This window comes from Bufo bufo, chromosome 5 (genome assembly GCF_905171765.1).
Source record: "Bufo bufo chromosome 5, aBufBuf1.1, whole genome shotgun sequence".
Classification (NCBI taxonomy): domain Eukaryota; kingdom Metazoa; phylum Chordata; class Amphibia; order Anura; family Bufonidae; genus Bufo; species Bufo bufo.
The window spans coordinates 512,713,358-512,730,424 of NC_053393.1; the positions used below are offsets into that span (position 1 = coordinate 512,713,358).

The 17,067-nt window shown below is 42.9% G+C and overlaps 1 protein-coding gene across 1 annotated transcript in view; it reads left to right on the plus strand.

Moving 5' to 3' along the window:
* DNAJC1 (DnaJ heat shock protein family (Hsp40) member C1) overlaps positions 1–17,067 on the plus strand; it is a 122,735-nt gene that overhangs the window by 87,287 nt on the left and 18,381 nt on the right. Inside the window, exon 9 of the mRNA XM_040434432.1 lies at positions 5,257–5,376. Within this exon, the coding sequence (XP_040290366.1) occupies positions 5,257–5,376 (120 nt within the window). The remainder of the gene's footprint in view (positions 1–5,256; positions 5,377–17,067) is intronic.

Sequence of the window (17,067 nt, forward strand, 5' to 3'; positions counted from 1 at the left end):
GTATGTTATAACTATATACACATATACTATATCAATATATATATTATATATTATATATGTGTGTGTGTGTATATATGTGAAACTCAAAAAATTTGAATATCGTGCAAAAGTCCATTTATTTCAGTAATGCAAATTAAAAGGAATTGCATTAATGCAGCTTAAAATTAGAATTTTGTGAAAAGGTTCAATATTCTAGGCTCAAAGTGTCACTCCTGTCAACTAATTAATCCATACCCCCTCAGCAAAGGGCACCTCAAAATTGTGACTTTGGGGGTTCATAAGCTATAAGCCATAATCATCCAAATTATAACAAATAAAGGCTTGAAATATCTCGCTTTGCATGTAATGAGCCTATCTCATATGTTAGTTTCACCTTTTAAGTTGCATTACTGAAATAAATTAACTTTGCACAATATTAAAATTTTTCAAGTTTCACCTGTGTATGTATGTATGTGTATATGTGTATATATATATATATATATATGTGTGTGTGTGTGTGTATAGTAATGTACTTATAATGCCGTTCGTCTTCCCTCTGATTGCCCCCATTAGGTTTTATTTGACAGCAGTATATTTAACATGACACACTTCAATCAGAATGGGATTGGAGGGGGCAATTCTTGTAAAGCAAAAATTGAGGAATAAAATCTTTCTAAAGTGGAGTTTTTTGTGGCGATCCCATCATTTATACATTGTATCCACCCGCACATGGAGAGACAAAGGCGAGCACAGGTAACAGCGAGGCCTGAACAGATGGCAATTAAACGTTGCTGATTTTGAAATTGCTCGTCCAGCCATGTTCCTGTGTCCGTTCTGTGTTTTATTTTCTTATAATTGTAGCAGGGACATGATATGAATTTTTATTCTTCGGGCAGCCTGGGCCGCGCTGAACTTCCATTTAGTATTCAGTATGGAGATTCATTCTGAGCGCTGGACCCCCTTTTTTTTTTTCTGATGCAGAATCTGAATGCTGGTGAAGCTGCGACAGCTGTCCACTCCCCATGTGGTGTCCTCCATTGCACCGCCGTACTGATGAATTATTTTCCTAGTGTTTCAGAAATATTGGCCGCACATGTTTCCCGGTGACACCGCGGTATGCTTGTGCATTCATTACAATTACAGCTACAGTTGGCTCCATATTAAAACATTCGCACCCGGGCTACCCTCCTGGTGACATCGCAGTAGGCTCTGTCCTGTCTGAAGATACAGTTAACTACTGCGGAGGTAGAGCGTGTCCTCCTGCGCTTTGTGTGCTTGTCTTTTGTGTATTCACACGTGGCAGGTTTTTTTTTATTTTTATTTTTTTATAATTTTCTGCAACAAAAAATAAATAATGTGAATACTGTGGTACGCAACCATAGGCACATACATATTGCGTTCCTGCACCATATTACACTGCTATAATATCTCCAATTCTACTGTAGTGAAGGATTTTCATGTCAGATTCTATATCGCTAGTAGAAAAAACAATACAGATGTACGGTGTGTGCCCATACACTGCTATGGGTGGTGTATTATTACGGCAGCGATCACTCACGTCACTTCCAATTATCTTCCCCAAATGGGGAGATAAGCGGCTGCCAAAGGCTGCTCGTGCAGCATGTCTCCGGGATGGGGTATGCGTGGACAGGTCGGTCCCTGGTTGATCTGAGATCTTCTACAACAGACTCTTCGTTGTACGAATATTAGTCGGACGTTATTTCTCCTTGTACCTGGCCATTGGTGTGATGAGGGTCGTCCTGCAAATCCAAAAATTCTTCACAATGCTGTAATGATAAAATGAAAACTCTATTCATAGTCTATCACCTGTACGTCAATGTGACTCTCAACAAGTAGATTTGACCCAGACTGCAAAGGGGGTACGTTTTGAATACAGTTTTAGAGTATAGAAGCGGCCTTTTAAATGATCAATAGAACAATTTTTGACAGTTCTAATAATTTCCATTAGATCACGGTAAAGGACTTAGAATAATAATAATAATTTTTTTTTTCTAAATGATATCTCGCCCACAGTGTAAAACAAGGGTTCCCAACCTGCAGCCCTCCAGCTGTTGCAAAACTACAATTCCCAGCATGCCTGGGCAGCCTACAGCTATTAGGGCATGCTGGGAGTTGTAGTTTTGCAACACCTGGAGGGCCGCAGGTTGAGCATCCCTGGTGTAAAGTCTTACAAAAATTGCATTATAATTTTTTTTTTAATTTTTTTTTACCTTACTGGCTGAACGCTTTGCTCCCCTGTCCATACTTCTGGGTTCACTTGCCATATATTGGGCACGTTATCCTAGCCCGGTTTAAAACCCACATTGTAGGGGGTTGCGCATGCGCAGTCAGGCATCCTCAGGCGCTGTGAGCTGTCTGCACCTGAGGCTGCCTGACTGCGTCGGAGTAGCCCGCAAATATTGTGAGTTAAATCCTGGGCAAAAACTGCGTGCCCAATATACTGTTCGTGAACCCGCCTGTGCCCGCAACACAGAGTTGGGCTGGCCATAGACTGTAGTGGCGGTGTTTTGTGCTGCACTACAGTATTGTAGGCCCGACTACTTCTCTTGTCTCTGCCTACTTGTGTTATCCCGCCTTCTGTCAAGTAGGGCCCGCCTACAACATGGGGACACTTTTTTTTTTTTTTTTTTTCCAGGGCCAGCTTAGGCTCCCGGTCCGCCCATGCCGCAACATCATTAGACCAGGAAGTGCAACGCTCACCCGGTAAGGTAAAAAAAAAAATGCAATGTAATGCAATTCTTGTAAGACTCCCTACTGTGGTCGAGATAACACCTCTTTACGGCCTCATTCACCTGCCGGTATTTTTCACAGCACACTGACCCATTATTTTCTAGGGGGCCACGCCCCGTCAGTGTTCTTTTTTTTTTTTTTTTTTTTTTTACAGATCCATTTCACAAAAAGAACATGTCCTATTCTGGTCTGTTGTGCGGATGGGAATAGACTTTTGTATGGGTGGCCCGAAGGTGTGAGGACACTGTCGTGTGCACGAGGCCTTGCGCTTAGCGTGGAAAAGCGCACAGCTGACGCTAAATGTACCCCCATAGGGCTCCATTGTCCCTTTAGCCTCTGCTTGGCCAGTATATGTTGGTATACTACGCTACTCCATAGAACTGTATATACACCCCATGTTTTTTGTTGTTTTTTTTTTTACATTGTGACCCTACGGGCAGGGTATCCCTCTGTGTACCAATACAATGGGATATGTTGCAGCTCTCCATTAAAGGTATATGCTGTAAGCTTTTCAAGGCATGTAAATCAAAGGGCATTGCCACGATATGAACAGAGCCCTATATATTTATTTATATATATTTATATATTATATCCTCAAAGCACATGGTAATTTGCTCTGGGGTGGGGATGCATTTTTTTGTGGTCATTGTAATCATGGTGGAAATTAAATTGGATATATATATATATAGGAGGCCTTTTAAACTTTGTGCGGATGTGATATGTGGGTGGATTATAATGCAGGCAGCCCAATAACTGCAAATATATTTGAGGTTTTTTCAAATTGAAAGAACAAAGGGTGACGTAGGCCCGAAACAGAATGATTGATACGATCCTGCCTGCGATTGGCCATTATTTCCGGACTCTTAAGCGGCAGGTTGTATTTATGCTAATTTCCTCGGCTTCGGGGAGCATTGCTGATAGCAGAACAAAGTGAATAAAAGTAGTTTGCTTTGCAAATGAATGCAAATGGCGGAACCTTTCGGGAAGCCCTTTAACAGGGGCAGTGCTCTTTGATTATGAGTGAAGCTGCCATTTGGACATGGTGAAAAGAGCACGCTTGAACCATTGATTAGGGGAGACAGTGAAAGAAGTCAGGGAAGGGCCCCGTTAAGCTGGCAGTGCGGCAGGCGGATGTCAGCGTAGTTACAGCACAGTGGGAGAATGACAGGGAGGATTAGTGTCAGGGAGAAGCTTTGCTGTAGCTTGGGAGATAGTCCCTGGGGTCACTCACCTCTGACTGTTGTTCTGTGCTGATGGCTAGGTAATGAAAGTGCTTGATGCATGGCCGTTCATTATCAGAGAGGGTGATTAGACGAGGTACTTATCTGAAAAGGTTATGCTTTTCAATAACTCTGCCTTTATTGTCCTTTTCAGACACATATGGGTTCACGTCATGTTGCAGCTGCAAGAACGAAAAAAAAAAAAGTGGAATAAAAATGCAGATGTAGCAGAGTTGGGCGGGTGCAGCGGAGCCTCGTTTGCCGTTTAGTTCAAGAAATAATGTAATGGGTTAAGACAGAAATGCTGCACTTATTACTGCATGGACAAGCGCCCCCTAAAGGGCAGATCATTGGACAAAAACCATAAAGGATTGTCTGTGTGAACAGGGAATGTGCTGCCAACAGGGATGTAGATGAAAAGCTGCAAAAATCCTGCTTCCGCAGTGTATCTGTCAGATTTCAGTGCGGAAATGCTCTTTGCAAAAGGTGAAATCCAAGCCGGAGATCTGCTGCCTAAAGTGATATGCTGTGGATTTAAAATCTGTACATCTCGGATTATGGGTGGACTTCAGAGCAGAAATGTTCTGCAGCGTGAGGATGAGACTTGCCAGTTCTGGTAGTTAGCTCCTATCCGGGGGATAACTTCTAACGATTAGATCGCAGCATGGGGTGGCGGGTTGGGCATGTGCACTGCTGTTCCGTTTATCATGGGAGTTCCGGAGACAACCCCGTACAGCGCTCAGCTATTGCAGGGCCTCTGTAGGGTGTGGGGGTCCCCTTTTGTCATGATCTGTGGGGGTCCTAGCAATTCAACCCTCACTGATCTTAGTTATTTCCTATCCTGCGGATAGGGGATAACTTGTAACATCTGGAATACCCCTTTAAAATCTCATCCATCTGTAAACAGTTTTGGATTTTCCACAGTTTGGAAAAACCACAGGATCTGTGCCACGTGTGGCCGTACCCTAGGAATTGACTGGCATTCCAGCTCTGCTGCATCGGAACTTGCACAAAATGACTGAAACTGTGCAGGGCCGGCTTTGTGTGTATGTGGGTCACAGTTGGCCCTCTGTCTGTCCTGACTTCAGCGTGAGAAGCATAGACCATCAGGAGCCCACCTCTGATCCCAGGGTGATGAGCCCTCGGTGCAGACACCGGCCCTGATGATGTCAGAGGTGGTATATGTTGGGTGTATCAGGTGCACGTTTGTATCTTGCGCTGTTATACATTTAGTATTGATCTCCCCCTCTGTTCTCCTCCAGCGAGTCTTCTTCCATAGCTGAACTGTCACGTCTTTCTCACACAGGCCCCTGAATGGTCAGAAGAAGACCTGAGCCAGCTGACGAGGAGCATGGTCAAGTTCCCCGGGGGGACCCCTGGCCGATGGGATAAGATTGCACAGGAATTGGGTCGATCGGTGGCAGACGTGAGTTGATTTCGGTTTGCAATGTACAGTAAGTGATAAACCAAACAAGACAGGAAGGAGAAGGGGCGGCCGAGAATGAAGGCTGACACGGTCTTTTCAAAGTGACCGCAATCCTTTTAGGTCCTGGAAGTGAAGCATTAACTGCAGCAAGAAGCAGATGTGTGCACGTCCCCGCTCTACAATTAACAGATGTAACTGATCAGCTGTACAGGGATTTCACTACTACTGTAACCTGATCGCAGAAAAACAACGCCGATTAGACGGCTGAAGTAACCCTTCCAGGTCCGGAGCAGAAAGGACCTGTTTTTCTCAATAATATCTTTCCAACAAAACCTTCATTTACCATATGTTCTTAAGATTGACATAGACCAGAGTGAGCGGTTATTGCTGTGTCTGTTACTAGAACACATGGACCCAACAGATTGATCCAATCATAACATTTATTCAGTCATCACAGAAGAAAATGCGTTAGCGGCAATGACCAGGAGTGATATCTGCAAAGAGTGGGAACCAGATCCGTCCCAGCATCCTGGTCTGTATCAGCCGGTGTCTTTAGTGATCTCCCACCACACCAGATTGATAGGATGTGCCCTTAAAGTGGTTTTCCAGGACTCCTTAGGATAGGTCACCAATATCGAATCTTTGGGGGTCCGACACAATGCACCCTCACCGATCAGCTGTTACTACCAGTCACCGAAAACCATACAGTAGATGGAAGCACAAGGTTCTGTCCACTGTGTCGTGGTCATGCCGGGGTAATGCAGCTGAGCTCCTGTCCTGCAGTGCTCGGGAAGCACACGGTGGATGGAGCCTTCCACCCTCTGCATAGTCTGTAGCGTCAGCAGCTGTCGGGGGCGGATTAGGAAATCCAGTGGCCCTGGAAAAAATCCTAGAAGTGGCCATATGTTGTAGGTGGAGCCAAACTTTCTGAAGGTGTGGCCAAACCAAGTAGGCGGGGTTTTATGCGGGGCAATCTGTAGATTTTATTGATGCTATCTTGGAATATCCTTTTTAAATTTTTTTTGTTCAGTTTTTTTGGGGAGATAAAGCAACAAAAGAATGGTGAATCCGCAGTTAAGATTTTTGATTATTTTTTTCATTATGGAGTTCACAGTACGGAATAGATACGATTATTTTTTAATAGTGCAGGCATTTTATGTGCGCAACAATGACAATAATTTTTATTATTTTATTAATATGGGGAAAGGGCCTGATTAGAATTTTTATAATTTTTTTTTATTGTTTTATAGTTTTAAAAACTTTTTCACCCTAGGGGACTCTAACATGCGACCTTTTGATCGCTGCTCCCATAGACTGTACATGTATAGTGGAGGCCGGGAAGGGGTTGAAATAAATAATTCCCCCATATAACTAGGCCATTGAGAATTATAATAGTGATTGAGAACACACCTGTGTATTTAAAAACTTTTATTCGCCTTTTATCCAAATTGTCACTGGCAGGTCGCACCAGGGACCCTCTGTATGAGAGACAAAAGACTTACTGGCTGAGCCACAGGCTGGACCGCTTAGAAAGAGTGGAATTTCTCTACCTCAAAACCGTTACAGTATTCCTGTACAATGCATCTCTGTATTCAGGGATAACAGCAAAAGTCCAATTTATTTAGTAATCACAAAAATGTAATGGAGCAAAATAATTATATATATATATATATATATATATATATACATACATATACATATATACACATATACACCCCCGGTTTTAAAGGGATTCTGTCGCCTCTTTTTACCCTATAGAGCTCCGGACATGCACGGCTAGATCGCCGCTAGCATGTCCGCAATATACCTGTCCTATGTCTCTGACTGGTTTTAATAAGTGTAAAAAATTATTTTATATAAATGTAAATCAGCCTGGTAAGGAGCCCAAGGGGCTGCACTAACCGTTCTGGTGCCCAGCCACGCGCCCCTGTGAAGGAGCCCAGCACCGTCTGTATCCAGGAATCTCCTCCTTGCTCACAGTCAGATCGCCATAATCTCGCGGTGCGCGAGCTCGCGCATGCGCAGTTACTTCCCTGAGGCTGATGCCAGCACAGGGAAGGAACACTATGCTGGCACTGCTCATGCGCATCACGAGATTACGACGATCTGACTTCATATCATTTTTTACACTCAATAAAACCACTCAGAGGTTATAGGACAGGTACACTGCGTGCAGAATTATTAGGCAAATGAGTATTTTGGCCACATCATCCTCTTTATGCATGTTGTCTTACTCCAAGCTGTATAGGCTCGAAAGCCTACTACCAATTAAGCATATTAGGTGATGTGCATCTCTGTAATGAGAAGGGGTGTGGTCTAATGACATCAACACCCTATATTAGGTGTGCATAATTATTAGGCAACTTCCTTTCCTTTGGCAAAATGGGTCAAAAGAAGGACTTGACAGGCTCAGAAAAGTCAAAAATAGTGAGATATCTTGCAGAGGGATGCAGCACTCTTAAAATTGCAAAGCTTCTGAAGCGTGATCATCGAACAATCAAGCGTTTCATTCAAAATAGTCAACAGGGTCGCAAGAAGCGTGTGGAAAAACCAAGGCGCAAAATAACTGCCCATGAACTGAGAAAAGTCAAGCGTGCAGCTGCCAAGATGCCACTTGCCACTAGTTTGGCCATATTTCAGAGCTGCAACATCACTGGAGTGCCCAAAAGCACAAGGTGTGCAATACTCAGAGACATGGCCAAGGTAAGAAAGGCTGAAAGACGACCACCACTGAACAAGACACACAAGCTGAAACGTCAAGACTGGGCCAAGAAATATCTCAAGACTGATTTTTCTAAGGTTTTATGGACTGATGAAATGAGAGTGAGTCTTGATGGGCCAGATGGATGGGCCCGTGGCTGGATTGGTAAAGGGCAGAGAGCTCCAGTCCGACTCAGACGCCAGCAAGGTGGAGGTGGAGTACTGGTTTGGGCTGGTATCATGAAAGATGAGCTTGTGGGGCCTTTTCGGGTTGAGGATGGAGTCAAGCTCAACTCCCAGTCCTACTGCCAGTTTCTGGAAGACACCTTCTTCAAGCAGTGGTACAGTAAGAAGTCTGCATCCTTCAAGAAAAACATGATTTTCATGCAGGACAATGCTCCATCACACGCGTCCAAGTACTCCACAGCGTGGCTGGCAAGAAAGGGTATAAAAGAAGAAAATCTAATGATATAGCCTACTTGTTCACCTGATCTGAACCCCATTGAGAACCTGTGGTCCATCATCAAATGTGAGATTTACAAGGAGGGAAAACAGTACACCTCTCTGAACAGTGTCTGGGAGGCTGTGGTTGCTGCTGCACGCAATGTTGATGGTGAACAGATCAAAACACTGACAGAATCCATGGATGGCAGGCTTTTGAGTGTCCTTGCAAAGAAAGGTGGCTATATTGGTCACTGATTTGTTTTTGTTTTGTTTTTGAATGTCAGAAATGTATATTTGTGAATGTTGAGATGTTATATTGGTTTCACTGGTAAAAATAAATGATTGAAATGGGTATATATTTGTTTTTTGTTAAGTTGCCTAATAATTATGCACAGTAATAGTCACCTGCACACACAGATATCCCCCTAAAATAGCTAAAACTAAAAACAAACTAAAAACTACTTCCAAAAATATTCAGCTTTGATATTAATGAGTTTTTTGGGTTCATTGAGAACATGGTTGTTGTTCAATAATAAAATTAATCCTCAAAAATACAACTTGCCTAATAATTCTGCACTCCCTGTATATTGCGGACATGCTAGCGGCGATCTAGCCGTGCAGGTCCGCATCTCTATAGGGTAAAAAGAGGTGACAGGGAGTTAAATATTACAGGCTATAGCTACTAGAGAGGGGTCGTTGATCCAGGGAGTTATTCTGATTGCCTGATTGGAGTCGGGAAGGAATTTTTTATTTCCCTAAAGTGGGGAAAATTGGCTTCTACCTCAGTTTTTTTTTTTTTGCCTTCCTCTGGATCAACTTGCAGGATAACAGGCCGAACTGGATGGACAAATGTCTTTTTTTTGGCCTTATACACTATGTTACTAATCCTTTTAAACTCATGGGTTTTGTGTGGAAGATAGCTGCCTTACCAGGTGTGCTACAGAGCTCACTGTGACGAGCTGATGGAATTTTTCTGACTAAAATGTCCTGGTATATAGAGCATTGTACAGGTTTTTAGTTAGAGAAATTCTTGTCTATACTAGCGGTGTGCCCTGTAGTACATTGATAAGGTGCTGGTTTTCCATATGTATGATTTATGGGTTTGAATCTTGGGATAACCACAGAAGTCTACTTTTTTTTATAGTATTCACCGAAATATATTACAATATATGGTAGATACTTTTGTGTATGTGTGTATATGTATATATGTATATGTGTATGTTGAAAGGCTCTACTGTTGAGCCGAAACGTTGTTTTTCCATATTGGTGACTAAATGTTTTTTTCATTTATTTTTTTTGGAGTGCTGCCCATTTTTCTGGATTGTCTATATTGGGGTTTGCTTATCCCCTTTAGGGCTGTTGCACCCAATTGCTTTTTTTTTTTCTAGATGGTGCTGCCATTTTTCTTTTTTTCTTCATTTATTATATATATATATATATATATATATATATATATATTATATATATATATATATATATATATATATATATATATATTATTAAAACTTTTTTCAGTTTGTTTTTTTTTTTTTAAAGAGAGCTAAAATATGTTTATTGTAATTTCTTTTGCTCCATGACATTTTTCTGATTATTAAATAAATTAGGCTTTGTTATCCCAATTCCCTGGTATACAGAGATGTGTCTGTAGATACCAGTGCATTGTACGTTCATACTAATGAAGGTTTTTAGTTAGAGAAATCCTCCTCCTAGACAGCGGTGTGCTCTGTAGCACAACTGCTAAAGCTTCTGTCTCTGAAGTAGAACATTGTGAGTTGGAATCTCTCTCGTAACCGTTTAAAAGTAGAGACAGAAAACCTTTTAAATATACGGGAGTACAGAATGTGCACAGGGCTGCAACATAACAAAATGTGAATGCGTTGTATGTATCTATCCGTCTAGCTTGCATCTATCTTATATCTAGTTGGGACTCGGCCAAATCTGGTGCTCAGTAGGAATAGTACTGTGTGACAAGTATGGGAAGAGGCTGTTGGTTTACGCGAAGATATCAGGATTATAATTTTTTTACACTTGACCCCTCGGAGGCTAGAAGAGACTCAAAGACCTGTAATACAGATGTTGCACACGCTTTCATCTCGGCACCTGTTATGTGATAAATCTGCCAACTGTGTGTTTTTGTATTTCTGTCGTAATTGGACAGTACCGTAATGAAGTGCCATCGTTTGCCCTGTCTAGATCACGAACCCTTAGGAACAGATGTTCCCTCCTACAAGTAATTGCTTCTCCACTTTGCATAGAATCTGCTTGCACCTTATTAACTTAAGATATTGGTCACTTCGCACAGATGCATAACGATTTCCATTCCAGAAGGGGTTAATTGGGTTTGTGTCTCTAAATTATGAAGAGAAGGCAGATTGTGATTGCTGTAATCGTAGTTCCTGCCTGTTGACCTGGTTACCTGTAGCCCGGTCTCCCCAATCAGCTAATTCACATCTGTTCCTTGACCCATTTTCCGCGCTCAGCGTGTAGCCCCGGGCTTACTAGCCATCGCCGCTCCTCGAGAACAATCCACCCAGTTTATTTCCCCCCCGTCCAGTGTCTCCTTACACAAATAACTAGGAGCTCGCTGCCTTCAAAACTCTGCTGCATGAACGCACGATGTGGGCTTTAATAAGTTTGTCTTATAATTTACACATTTCCTACGGATGGTGGTGTCTTTATGATTACATTCCTTTAGGAAGACGGTAAGATCTGGTCTGGGCTCTTAAAAAGGTTCTAGTGTGGCCGTTTTATCCTACTTACAAATATGTAAAATAATCTTATTAAGTAATAGGTATGTAGAAAAGGTGTTCTATACTGGTAATAGCGGACGTGTCGGGTCTCTCCCTGTATACAAATGCACTCAGGAAAATCTGTCAATTACTGTGTATGAGCGAGATAACTGGGAATTACAGGCTTTCTCTCGGTGTTTGGGGAAGCAGGACTCTGTGTGAATGGGGGTAGCAGGACTCACAGGCTTTCTCTATGCGTAGGCGGCAGGTAGCAGGACTCACAGGCTTTTCTCTGTGGAGAGAGGGTAGCAGGACTCGCAGGCTTTTCTCTATGCGTAGGCGGCAGGTAGCAGGACTCGTAAGGCTTTTCTCTGTGTAGAGAGGGGGTAGCAGGAGTCGCAGGCTTTCGGGTGGTAGAAGATGCAGGAAGCAATGACTTGCTCTATGAGGTGGGCGGATAAGCAGCAGGACTCACAGGCTATTGCTATGAATGGGTAGGGAAAGTAGGACTTGCAAGCTTTCATTGTGTGTTGCGGGATAAGCAGGACTCGCAGGCTTTCTCAGTGGCTCCTGGCAGCAATTAACCATCTATTAAAATTAAAATACTGAAGTTACAGAAAAAGATATGCCCCCTTCCCCCATGCTTGTAAGGGGCTAGACAGACACTTATGCAGATGAGCCACCATGTAAGCAATGAAAGGGACAGAGCGATTGCTGGAGCGCCATGTCCCCTTAACTGTTCTAATTGATAAGTGTCCAGAGCATTGAAACCCCCAAATAAATACTGACGTCTATGTCACAGAAAGCCTTCCTATGATTGGGAACTACTTTTTGACACCTAATCTATTATACAGCTAGACCAGAGTACAGTGGTCCCTCAAGTTACAATATTGGTTCCAGGACAACCATTGTATGATGAAACCATTGTAAACTGAGTAATGGGTTCCAAAGCCCCAAAATGTCATCCAAAATAAGAGAAAATGAAGATTTAAGGTTCGGAGCTCCGCTTGTGAGCTCCGTTTGAAGGGTCTCACAAGCGGCCCCGAACGGATCCGTACTGCCCTAATGCATTCTGACTGGATGCGGATCCGCTCAGAATGCATCCGCCTGCCAGCGCTCAGCCTCCGCTCCGCTCAGCAAGCGGACACCTGAACGCTGCTTGCAGCGTTCGGGTGTCCGCCTGGCCGTGCGGAGGCAAGCGGATCCGTCCAGACTTACAATGTAAGTCAATGGGGACGGATCCGTTTGAAGTTGACACCATATGGCTCAATTTTCAAACGGATCCGTCCCCCGTTGACTTTCAATGTAAAGTCTGGACGGATCCGTCTGAAGCTACTTTCACACTTAGAAATTTTTCTACAATATAATGCAGACGGATCCGTTCTGAACGGATCCCATCGTTTGCATTATAGGAGCGGATCCGTCTGTGCAGACATCAGACGGACCCGCTCTGAACGGTAGTGTGAAAGTAGCCTAGGAAAATTAAGCAGATAACGAAGACCGATAAAACAAGTGCTTGCATATAACAGTCAGGAATAGCTTCTAACTACAGTAGCAACTAATCCAGCTAGTTTACCATAGAAGTGGCCTTGATTGGTTGGATCCGAGTCTGAGACATTGTATGTAGAGTCTAGTTTCAACTTACGGTGCGGGTCAGAAAAGACCATTGTATGTTGAAATATTGTATCCTGAGGCCGTTGTATCTTGAGGGATCTCTGTATCACTTTGTATAGATGTATACAACATGGTGGGGCAGTGGACAGCACTGTTTCGTTGCAGACATGGGGGTCTGAGTTTTAGTCTAGCTGGGCAACTTGTGAATGTAGTTTGCATTTCTCCTTTGTAAATGGAAGTTTTCTGTGGGGACCTCAGTAGGAGGTAAAGGGCCCCATTTTCTTTTTCATTCACATAGTCATATGAGGGTTTCTATTTTTGCCGGGCAATTATTATAATTTGTTTTTTAATGACACCATTTAATTTACCACATCTTGTAATGGAAAATGCGGAACAATTGTTGTTTTTTGTGGGGTTTTCTTTTTACTGTGTTCACTGTGTGTCAAAAAGTGACATGACAGGATTATTCTCTGGGTCAGTACTATTACAGAAATACCGTTTTTATATAGTTTTTATTTTGTTTTACTGCTCAAAAAAAAGAACTTTGAAAAAAAAAAAAAATTTCTTAGCATCGGCATATTTTGACAGCCATCTTTTCATCTAGGTAGCGTGAGTGAGGGCTTGTTTTTTTAGAGGGGTGAGCTGTAGTTTTTATTGGTACTGTTGAGGTGCGTACAAGTTTTTGATCACATTTTGTTCAGATTTTTTTGTGGGGCAAAGTAACCAAAAAATAGCAGTTGCACTTTTTTTTGTGTTACGGCAATCACTGGAAAAATATTATTATTCAGGCATTTTCGGACATAGTAATACCAATTGTTTTATTTTTATATGTAAAAGTAGAATTTTTCATATTTTTAGTAAAAAAAAAAAAACAAAAAAAAAAATTTAAAATTTTGTTTACTGTCATTTTCTTCTTCGCTTGTACTATAGACTGCAACAGAATACTATTGCATTCTATGCTGTGTTCACTGGCTGCCTGTAAAGCTGTGCCTCTGGCATGGCTTTTCAGGCAGCCTACTATGACAGACCTGGGAGCCTTCACAAGGCTGCAGGCTGTCATAGAAAACGATCAGAGCTCCACAATATCACCATGAGGGCTCCAACATAGAAAGCCCCCTCCCTTTGTCTGACCCCTGATATGTCGCTGTCTGATCCCATTCATTCTACAGCCAGCACTCACTTAGTATGGAGCGGAACCCTGTGAGCCCGCTCCATACATGCCCTGCCCACTAATATATCTTTCATGGGTTCTTGAAGGTTCTGCGGACGAGGAGAACATAGATCTCCACCTTGGGCTTCATGGACATTGCTGTGTCCATATTTTTATGTGCAAAATACAGGTACCTGCTGTGTGCATTCTGCATTTTTCTTACTGCCATCAGTAGAATTAGCTATCCTCCTCAATATGGACCATGTGACATGTTCTCTAAAGGGGTTGTCATCAGGATAGGTCCAAAACCTGGCACCCCTGCCTATCAGCTGTTTGAAGACGAGGAGGCGCTCCATGCGAGCCCTGTTTCTTATTCATTACACTACACGTTGTCTCCCCTTTTAGCGGCGGCGTAGGGTAATGTAGCAAGTACTTGTCATTGCACTGAACTTCCGAGACGACGGGCAGTGTAATGAGCAGAAAGTAGCTCTCACTTAGAGTGCCGTCTCCTCTTCAAACAGCTGATTGGCAGATGTCGTTCCCCCGCCAATCAGATATTGATAAGTCATCAATATAAATGGCAGGACACCCCTATTAATTTGCAGAACGGCCACACAGACCTGCAAAAAATACAGGGGTGCATGCCCCCATAGAAATAAATGGGTCAGCGTGCTAAATGCAGATAGCTTACGGATGAAGAATACAGTCATGTGCGTGAGGCCTTATGGATGAACATACTTGAACGCCGCGATCTGAAGGATTGCAGCTTGATTCTATATTGGGAGGTTAGGACTCCAAACATGTGTTTATTTCGTACATACAATAGCACCCCCCCATTATTCTCCCAGTTGTAGGGGGTCTCTTATGTTGTGAGTGCAGCTGATGGAAGAAGGAACAATATGTGAATCATTACGTGTTCGTACAGTGGCCACACGCACTCATGGCACGGGTAAAATGTTTACAATGTTAATTTATAGCTTTCACCATATGATTTTTGTAACCACAAAGGCCACTTAAATAGTAAAAAATAACAGGAAACACAAACTGTCTGGCATGCAAAACAGGCCGTAATGTGATTATTAGCTGCAGGTTTTTTAAATTAAAGGCCACATATTCTCGGGTTTCCTACTTGTGAAGTAGTACGCCTCCCGGGCCCGAGAGGATGTAAACCGATTCTGCCTCTCTGTGGTTACTAATCTCCTGCATTCAGGTTGCGATAGCAGACTGATAGGGGATTTGCCTGCTGCCTGGAAAAGGGCTCAGGTAGGCAGGAAAACAACAGACAGGTGGATAGATTTAAGACGACTTTCTTAATTACCGGCCAGCCTTGCCATGTGAGCAGAAGTGCTCGGCTAGATAAATTGTCCCTCTTGTCTCCAAAGAGAAATCGTAGAAGTTAATTTAAGAAACACCAAACCGTTCGCATTATACAGAAATGTGACATTTGCATTATGTTTCCCCTCCGAGCCGCCTTTCTGCGGCAGTTGTAAAGTTGTTTTCCCCCCTTTCTTTATAGCTGTTGTAGACAATGGCTACATCTTGTATTACAGGAAGGTATAAGGAGGTTTTACAGCTCAGGGGCAGTGTTTCTGGGAGATGCACATGAAAATCCCGTGGTCCTGACCTTGTTGGGGCTCAGAATTAATTGACTAGACTGTGCTCAGGTTGTCTCCTGGAACCCCATTATTATAATCAAGCTCTAGATTAAATGTGGCTGTATAGGGTCCGCAGTGCTGGAGGTGGCCTTAAAGGGGTTGTCAAAGTTATGGAAAAAAAATATATATCACTGAAAATCTGATGTATAACTGAGCTAAGCAAGTTTAATGCAAAAAAATATATATATTTCCTCATTTCCCTGGTTCTTTTCTGGCCCTTTGTTTACATGCAATAAAAAACAATCTCTGCCCCTCCCCCTGCTCTGCTAAGGGAGTGAATACAAGTGCTGCCCTGAGTGACATGTCTGCCTGCTGGGAGACTCTGCAGCATGTTGTAAGTGTAGAACTACAAGTCGCAGCTGTATAATGACACTGCTAATACACACAGGATCTTCCCCCTACCTTCTTGTGCAATGCTCTCTCTAGTATGTCAGCTCCAGTGCCCAGCATTGTCTCCTCACTGCCTGCAGAGCTACCCAGTCTGTGGAGCTGAAGGGGTTAAGAATCCTAGCAGAGAGCAGACGGCAGTGATGGGGGGGGGGGGGGGGGGCGTGGCCAGCACAGTGACGTCTCATTTAAACGACCTTTATCAGAGCAGGGAGAGAAGCTGACATCACAGGTCATGTGACCCTCAGTGAAATCTGAGAAACCAGCCACTGGAGATAAAGTGAGTTAATTGGAAAGCTGTTACATTTGCTTAGTTAGGAACATAGAACAAAAAAATAACTCTGATAACGCCTTTAAAGGTCGTCTTATCACACAAGAAGACACTGGTATCATAAATAGGTGGGGGCCTAAGATTTTTGCATCAGAGCCCAAATTTTTTAAATTACGGCTCTGCTCTAGAAATGTTCCGGATGGTTTATGCAGCTCCCTTTTTATTGAGCGAAGGTTTTGGCCAGGATTTAGTGTGAGTGGATTTATGTGGAATAGTGGGATTTAATATGTAGAAGTAAGATGTATGCTCAAAAAAAAGGAAAAATTCATTTGATTGCTGTGGATCATAAATATTTGAGCATTTAACGCCTTTCTGAGAGGTTTAATGTCTGCCCATGACTCTAGGTAACTCCTACCATTACCATCATGGCTATACTATAGGACAATGATGGAGAACCTTTTACAGACAGAGTGCCCAAACTGTAACACAAAACCCACTTATTTATCTCAAAGTGCTAACACAGCAATTTAACCTGAATACTACAGTCCAATATAGTGTATCTTCCATGTACTTTATCATTTAGCTATAATAACCTGCCTGCATTCAGTGCTCTGCCTGCGCAGTTCATAGTGCGCCCTGCACTGATGAATGGCAGGAAAAGTCTAAGGCCTCTTTCACACGGGCGTTGCGGGCAAATGTGCGGGTGCGTTGCGGGAACACTCGCGATTTTTCTGCGCGAGT